Genomic DNA, 9,146 nt, shown 5'->3' on the forward strand with positions numbered 1-9,146 from the left:
CGCATACACCATTTCTCTCGTGTGTTTCCTGTGTCCAGGACACTAATAAGGGATGAGATGCGTCTTGTTAAAAAACATCACATGTTTGTGCGCTCAGCGGCCCCAGATTAAATTACTGAACATCAGGACAAGCAGAGGGAAGTACTGGCAGAGCTGGACGAGCAGAGAGTGGGACAACATCTGTCGGTGCAGAGATAGTATTTTGGGAGGTGGACAGGTTGCTTTTTTTAATAATATATATTAATATTTTCACCTCGTGGAAATGGGAGCCTTGAAGTATGTGATTCTTCTAGCCTGTGCCTGCTTTTTGTACCAAGCGGATGGACGCAAAAGTAAGTGTTACTACTTTAAACTTTAGTAGTCAGCAGGCTACTTGAAGTCAAAGTTATACAGTATTTTGAACAGTAAGTCTGAAGAGGTCTGGTGTTGAAATATTAACTGCAGGATCATCGTGTTAAATGTCCTTGCTTCAATTTAAGCATTCACACTGATATCACAGAACTGCTGTGAACTTATCTGTCCTGGCTGAAAGAATATTATGTCATTAAGTATGAAATAGACTTTTAATATATTCGATATTTTGCTCAGTTTCTGTAATAACTGTCCTGTAGTCAGCTCTCTGTAGTCAGAGTCCCATGAGTTTAATTAAGGCGTGTGCCCTGGCTGACGCTCTCCAGTCAGACTGTGACTGAATAGCAGACACTCACTCAGAAAATAGAAAATTATCTTTGCAAAGTAACGATTTTACATTCCTGCACCTCAACCCTCAAACGGTATTACGACATATTTCATTTACAAAGTCGAGCTGGGGTCACATATCCAAAGGGGGGAAAAAAGAACATCCACAAAATACTTTAATTTTAAACATTATTACAACAAAAGTTGTTTTTATTATTACAAATAGACAACACAGTTATTTCAAAAACTAAGTTTGTCATGCCATCAGCTGATGATCTTTACATATGTCTGACTTCACTGAGATCTGGATTCTTTTCCTTTAATCAAATTACAGAGATGGAATTTGTTGTTTTCCTCTGCCATCCACATTTGACAATTAAGATATGTCACTCAGGCTAAAGTCTAACAAAGCCATGGAGTTATACAGAACAAGTTTACTGATTGACTAAAGACATTTTGGCAGTATCAGATAAATTAATTTCAGATAATAATGAATGAGTTCAGGGCCAGATTTTATTATCTGTGAGTGTTTATCATCTTTCTCACTGAATAGATATGCTCAGTATATAAAGGTTATCCCAAATTTTGTGTGTTTTTTTCTTTTTCTTATGTATTTGGCTTTTCATGTCCAGTTTCAATTATATTGTGTGCTGGACCATAGTCCTTCTTATACTTAATTACTTCAATTAAAACACTAATAATAATATTTCAATTAAAACACTAATAAAAACTGAATCTCAGCATTCATCTCTCAGGTGAACAGAAAGTCAGATTGTTGTTATTATTTTTTAGATGGGATTCATGAAAGATTTTTATAATTTTGTAATTTAACACACTGTCGTGAGATAAAATGTTTCCATGATAACTTTATAATGAGTTGAACTTCATTATAAATAAGATTTGAAACCAGCTCTAGCACCATGCTTGTAGACACCGTGATAAAAGTCTTTTGGGGATAGTCTTATCAAATTATCTTTGTAGCTGAGCAAACAATCACCTTTTAAACTGTAGCCTGATGGAATTCCTGTCACGCTTTTTACACATAAAAGGAAATAAACAATTCAATAGCCTCTAAATGCACACCGTTAACTAACAAAACTAAATGTTTTCATATAGCTGCTCTGCTTTCTCTCTCCAGCATACGGTGACATGTTTCCCCACAAGCATGCAGTAGTAGGAAAGTTTCCATTTCCAATTCCACCAATCCCTGGCTGGGATCCTGATACCAACCCATGGGATGAATACCTTTACCCACCACTAAACCCGAAGCCAAAGGAACTCATGCACCGAAAAGGTGAGTTAAGTCATCTTTTTTCATCTGAATCCTTGCTATTACACGTTGAGTTGTTGACCAGGGATATCCACCTCTCTGCAGGTAAACCCAAGGTTCGTCTGACCAGTGACAGCCCGGCTCTCAACGGCTCTTCCATCACCTTCACTGCAAAGCTGGAGCATCCTCCGTGCCAGAAGGAGGATGCCAATGGGGACCTTGTATGGGATGACCACTGTGCGGACGGTACGGAGCTGGAGGCCTCAGGTGCTGCGAGAAACCCTGAAAAGGCCACATCCTTTAACACCTAACATCACATTCCACCACAAAATACCATGATACCATGAAACAAACAGACTTAAAATAATGCTTTTATTTCACTTTTTTCTCCTGTGAGCAGCAAATGGTCAGGTGCGCTCCGGCTATGTGTATAACTGGACTTCCTGGTTGGATGACTATGGCTTTGGAAAGTGTACAGACACGACGAAATGCAATGTATTCCCTGATGGAAAGCCCTTCCCTCAAAGCAATGACTGGAGACGCAAGAGCTATGTCTACGTGTGGCACTCAATGGGTGAGACATGCAAGTTTACAACTGTGCACAGGTGCATTAACAAAGACAAAATCCACCTCAAACTGACTTCTTTCTCCTTCTGACTTCTCTGTTTGTTCCAGGCCAATACTATGAGACATGTGATGGCTCCTCCTCCAGCTTGACCCTCAACACATCTAGCATCCCTGTGGGGGCAGAGGTCATGGAGGTCTTGGTCTACAGGAAACGTGAGCGCAGGAAGTACAGCCCGCTTACCACTGACAACTCTGTTTTCTATGTCACAGGTAGAGACAAACCTCAGGTTGACAAATAACTGTTTACATGTTTCAGCAAATAGACAGATCTGAGCACTGGTAACTAATTAATTATTTATCACTCCCTTACACTTGCTCTCTTAGATAAGATCCCAGTGGCAGTCAACATCTCCCAGAAGGCTGCGGTCAACCAGTCCCAGAATGTTTTCTTCCGCGGTGAAGATGTAGTCTTTCAAGTCAAGCTCCACGACCCAAGCGGCTACCTCAAAACCGCCTCCGCCATTGACTATATCTGGGACTTTAGAGATGGCAACCAGCTGGTAACACACCGTGACGTGACCACACACACCTATAGCACGCTAGGGAGCATGAGTGTGAAGCTGGTGGTGGAGGCTGCATTTCCTATTGAATGTCCACCTGCTGGTGCCACCCCGACTCCAAGGAGCTCCACACCATCTCCTGCTACAAGTAACAGACTGAGACAATCACATAGATATATACATAAGTACATGTGCATATAATGGGCAAAGCATTTTGTGAGCTGCTGTATGTTTCTTACTCCTTATGACAAAATTTTGCCTTCAGCATTTTCATCTCAGTGTCCACTGGGGGGTGCCAAAGGCAGACATTTTCTAACTCTACAATAGTGGCTTTAAAGTTAAAGGGATAGTTTGACATTTAGAGAAATATGCTCATTCAAGTTCTTGCTGAGAGTGAGATAAGAAGATCAATACTACTGTGTTAAATATGAAGCTACTACCAGGAGATAGTTAGCTTAACTTAGTAGGCTCTGTCCAAAGATTTTTTTTTTTAAACTATCATCTAATACCTCTAAAGCTCACTAAGTACCATGTCATATATCTTGTTCGTTTAATCTGTACAAAAATACACTACAAGATATATTTAGTGTAAATTAGTGAGCTATAGAAGTGCTGGGAGGTGTTTTTCTTTTCCAGCCTTTATGCTAAACTAAGATAAATGTCCCCTGGCTATAGCTTCATATTTAGGGTGCACACAACCTCTTTTCTAACTCTCAGCAAGACAGTGAATAAGCAAATGTCCCAAATCCTTTAACTTGCCCATAAAATATTAGATCTCTGTTCAAACTACTCTATATATAGAATATGTCCATTCACCATGGCTCAGATTTAAAGACATGGACAACAAGGTAGTCTAATAGTGAAAGATTTTGTTTATCAAGCCTTGGTTCACCCTATATTTACATTTATGCTCAGGTTTAATATTATGTACCAAGTTTTAAGACATTAATTTCTGAAATGTATGTGGTTGAGCATGTTTCTGGAAATAGTTTTTAATTTGGATTCACCAAACTTGCAGAGATTAATATCTCAAAACCTGGACAAATAAAACCAAAGCTATCTGAATATGACTGAAGGTAATTGATAAAATGTGACCCCTCTGTCGGCAAGCATCCACCCTGTTAACCTGGAGCTGAACACTGGATTAATTATGTTACAAAATGGCAAAAAAATGCAAAAAAGTGACTCTCCCCAGGCAGATCAATTTGAAGAGTTACATATCAATGCACAGGTGTGTGATGGTCATATCTGTATTCTTGTCTCTTCCTCCAGAAGCCCCCACACCGGACACTCATGCTGTTACTATCAAGATGGAGACCACACACAGTGAGTTGTCACAGCTGACCGTGTGTTTGCTGCATGTATCTGAACAGAGGCTTGTTTATTTTTAATGAAGAATCTATAACTTGAACATAAAACCATACCTGCATGTATCCATGCACTCGCACCATGCACCATGCACCATGCACCATGCATGCGCTTTTCCAGTGAGTTCATATCTTGCCACTTGTTTCTTGTCTCAGTGCCACCCAGCACTAGCCGGGCCCTCCCCACCTCCACCCCCATTTCCATGACAACAGGGTTGCCCACCACAGAACCCCTCCCCCCTCTTGTTGCCAGTGTTACCCCAGAGTCCAAACCCACCAGTGGCCTGGCCTGGCTCCGCAGCAGGCGCCTGGTCCACAACAATGCGTGTTTCCGCTACTCCTATGGGACCTTCATGGGTAACATCAGCATTATTGGTAGGTGGGAGGAAGCAGTTTCCTTTTCATTGTGTCATCAATGTATTTATTGTGTTCTATCAATTATCACATGTTATATAACATTTCCTTATTAGCACTAAGTTAACATATCATATGGCCGACTGAATTGCCTCATCATTTCATTTTCATTTGGCAGGATTGTGTCATAGAGGAACAAAAAATAAACAATATTGTCAATAACTAAATTGACCTTTTGTGTCTGAAGTTTAATTATACACTGATTTTCGAACATATTAAATTAAAAAATAAAGAAATTCAATTTCTTACATGCATTTTTATGTGAATTATGGCAGGATTATAATTTCATTTCAAAAATGCTGATCCTTCATTTTTTTGGTCCAGTTTTTTCGCCCACAACTCTGTCTTTGTGTCACACACACACACACACACACACACACACACACCACCCTCCAAATGAAAACCTTTGAGGTAGAACGGGCTTGTTTCATCTTTTTAATGTTATGAGAAGATGATCTCACATCACAAACCAACTGCATTAATCTGTTCTCCACAGAGCCCAAGCACTCACTGAGCAGCGAGGCAAACAGCCGCATTGTGGACGTGTCGGCTGCCAGAGTGACCAACACTGACATCAACTTCCTGGTGAAATGTATGGGCAGGTGAGAATATAATTATTTTATCATTTATTTTAGATAAATGTCAAACAACATAAGGTAAATGTATATTTGTTTTTCTCCTCAAAGACAGTTTTAAGATGTCAATGAATTATATGTAGAGCTGAAAATTTCATTTCCTCATCGTCGTTCATCCTTAGCATCCCCACTTCAGCCTGCACCATCGTGTCAGACCCCAGCTGTACTCAGGTGCGTAACATCATGTGTGATGATGTGCCACCATCGTCAGAGTGTGAGGTGCGTCTCAGGCGAACCTTTCTGGAACCAGGTACCTACTGTGTCAACATCACTCTGGAGGACTCCAGCAGCCTGGCTCTGGCCAGCACCACCATCACCATCAACAAGTCACAAGATACACCTGGTCAGTTACACAAACACATCTGTATTTTCTCATATCCCATACATGTTCACAATAACTTCTTTTTTATATATGTGTGGTATCATCACAAACACACTCTGCTTTATAGCAGCTTTGTAGGAAGTTGATGAAAAGTCTGTCCCTCTTACTGTTATTCTCTGTTCCTGTAGTGTCCAAGACTTCTCACACTGCAGAGGTGGTTCTCTCTGCAAGCGCTGTGCTGGTGGCCGTCTTTGCATTCATTGCCTACCTTGTCTACAAGTAAGCAGTCCTCACATTTAGATGTGAAGTTTAGATGTTTTTGTGATGCTTAGAGTACATCGCAATGCATGTGTACATAGTGATACTGTACAGCTGAGTACTCTTGAGTTTTATGATCCCATATGGAAGGAGACGAACACACTCTCACAAAAGATGCAAGCATTATTTATACCAGTGATGTAAAGGTTTGCTAGAACCAATACTTTCACCCATGCAATGATTATCATCCTTCCCATTAGTCGTCTGCTTCTATTATTCTTTTCCAACCCTTCCTTTACACCGTTTTCATCATTGTGACTTCACCTGCCTCATTTTCCCCATGAATATTCCCCTCTCCTTCATCCTCCTATCCCTTATCTTACTTTTCTCTCTCTCCCAGGCGCTACAAAGTGTACCGGCCCATACGTAGGTCACTAGTGGAAGACGCCTGCATCCATGCTGGGGTTGGAGGTCGTATGATGCGCCTGAGGGAGTCACTCTTCCCTTCCAGTGAGGAGAGTCATCACCTGCTGACTGAGAGACGCCCCCTGTAGGCTTTCTGTGACACCTAAAACCAAATCAGAATTTCTCTTTTCTATCTTTAATGGTAAAAATACCGAAGCCTATGCAACAAAAATCATACAAATCTAATCAAAGGTTGAATCCTTAAAGAATCAAAATAACAGAAATATATTAATATGTGTACGAAAATATTAGTAAATAATACTAATGTCTTGTTTGTGTCATAATTTACTTGTTTAAGAGTGTTGGCTCCAGCAAATGGATAATGCTACAGCAGTATATGACTAGTGAGATTATTTACTCGAGAATTTGTTAAATGTCTGATTGAGGCACTGCTCTTTTTGATCTGGCTCATCTGTGGGTGAAGTAGTTGCTGGGAGATGAAATAGGTTCAAGTGGCTGTTTTTTTTTAAGAACTGCTTTACAATATTGTGAATTCCTGTAACAATAATCCACAGTTAAGTATATCCTTGAGATTTTTTTTCTCCCCGATACATAAAATGCATACTTCAACTGATGCTACAAGTATCAGTGGTCTCGTCCTCATACTCAGATTGAATTCAAATGAAAATCGTTATTGAAGGAACTTGACATGAGGTCCCTAATAAAGGCTGTGAACTAACAACTCATCTTTTGAAGGCATTCGGTTCTGTTGCCATTTCTTTGTGATTTTTTTTGATTGTTTCTGCACAATCACAAGTGACCTGCAGATAATTCAAGGTTTGGTGAAAGGCTGGTGGAGATCCTTTTTTTTTTTTTTACCATTTCACATCCATTTTAAATTAGTGTTATTATTAAAATGAAAGCAAAATATCCACCATAGAAAGATTCCTCTAGTTTACCTGTCAGACTAAATAATGTTATACCCTCAGTGACAGTACATATTTAGATTTATCATCCTGTGTTTGCCAGTAACCACCACACAGAAGCACTGCAAAGCATTGACTATACACATAATACCAATCCACAACATGACTTTTCAGAATATTTTTAAAAAGGTGCTATTTTTAGCATGTTTTAAATCAACACTACCGGAAGACTGTTTAACTGCTCAGTCAAAAGGTACGTTGCTATTTGTCCTTTCCAGACCAAAAAGTAACATGTCACAGGTTGTCGTCAATTTACCCTTCTTTTTTTGAAGAGTTTGGAGTGCCCAGTTACAGCATTTGCTCTAAACAGTTCTGTTTTTGAGCAACACGACATTCTGTTGTAAGAATAACTAGCAATATAGGTTTGGTTGCCTGTATGGACATGCACAAATAATGATAGACCCAAATACAATTAGAACACAAAATCCTCAATATACCCGTGGAAAGGACAGACAACACAATTTAACTTTTTTTTTTTTTTTTTTTTTTTTTTTTTTTTTTTATTCAGAGGCATTTGACAAGTGGAGCTGTGTGAGGGGGAGGTGAAGGGGCACAAGCATGGTTGCAGAGAGGGGGAGGAGGGAATATCATGCTGAAGTTAGATCACTTTTCCAAAAACTCAGAGACCCAGTCCCTCAAATCTGTCCCATACCAAGAGGATGTTCCACGTTACACAGCCAAGAAATGCTAACAGAAGAAAATAGCTACCAAATCAGCGAGTGTGTGTAGCATTTGTGAAAGACAAAAGGTAAAAAAAGACATGACTTGTATCTATTTTGTAGTCTTACAAATCAGAAAACAAAAAAAGGCAGGCCCTTTAAAAAAAACAAAACAAAAAAAAAAACAAAACTGTATTTTCTCGTTTTAAACTATTGAATGCTAAATCAAACACGTGATTTGACCTTTTTCACAAAAAACCCAAGCAAGAGTTCAAATACATGTAAGCCACACCACCAAAAATAGAAAGCAGAAAGAAATAACCATCGTTTGAGGATTTCAATTAAGCCAAAAAGAGTATATATAAACACTGGCAAAAGAAAATATTTTTGATCACTTTCGATTATTCTCTCAATTCTAAAGAGTACATGATTTTATTTTAAGTTTTCATTCATATCTGGGGAAGCATGGGGAGGTGTAAGGAGGGGGGGAGGGGGGGCGGCTAAATCCTAACAAATAGAAGAATGCCTCTACTTCAAATACGTGTCTAAAGAGGTAGATCAAAACAAACTGCGGAGGAGGGGAAGGGGTGGGGAGGGTGGTTTGGCAGGAAGGAAGCGGGGAATTGGGAGGTGTCAGGGATAATTTTAAGTATCACTTGTGCCCCTCAGTTAAAGCGCGGTGTTAGGATGGCGCGCCCATGTAGAAAGAAGTGTTCGTGGGACTGAGGTATCAGTGCGCGCTGGCGCTCAGTGGGGGCAGGGTGGGGTGCCTAGTGCCACAACAACCCCCCACCCCCTCAGCTGAGGTAGACGGCGTTCTACTGTGGAAGCATGGATACACTCAAGCACTTTTACCACAATCAACATATTTACATTCGGCATGAAGAGACAAATGAAATAAATTGTATATTTAAGTTTTGGATTTCTTTCCTCTTTTCTTACCCCCAGTCAGGGTTCATTCAGTATTTTGTGTGCCTTTTGAGCTTATTTTCCCTGTAGGAACAACAAATTGAAACATCAAGTTA

General features: G+C 39.9%; 1 protein-coding gene across 2 annotated transcripts; it reads left to right on the top strand.

Moving 5' to 3' along the window:
• The first annotated feature begins 125 nt into the window (after positions 1-125).
• Positions 126-7,222, top strand: gpnmb (glycoprotein (transmembrane) nmb). Of its 2 annotated transcripts, none has more exons than XM_044335824.1 (12): positions 126-332; positions 1,817-1,972; positions 2,054-2,215; positions 2,349-2,522; positions 2,624-2,785; positions 2,900-3,223; positions 4,348-4,401; positions 4,599-4,817; positions 5,353-5,458; positions 5,614-5,834; positions 6,002-6,092; positions 6,472-7,222. In XM_044335824.1, exons 1-12 carry the CDS (start codon positions 263-265, stop codon positions 6,623-6,625), a joined length of 1,893 nt encoding a protein of 630 aa, XP_044191759.1. In that variant the 5' UTR covers positions 126-262; the 3' UTR covers positions 6,626-7,222. The 2 variants fall into 2 exon arrangements, with proteins under 2 accessions (XP_044191759.1, XP_044191760.1); XM_044335825.1 differs by having other exon boundaries at positions 2,054-2,194.
• The last annotated feature ends 1,924 nt before the right edge of the window (positions 7,223-9,146 follow it).

This window comes from Thunnus albacares, chromosome 19 (genome assembly GCF_914725855.1).
Source record: "Thunnus albacares chromosome 19, fThuAlb1.1, whole genome shotgun sequence".
NCBI lineage: Eukaryota > Metazoa > Chordata > Actinopteri > Scombriformes > Scombridae > Thunnus > Thunnus albacares.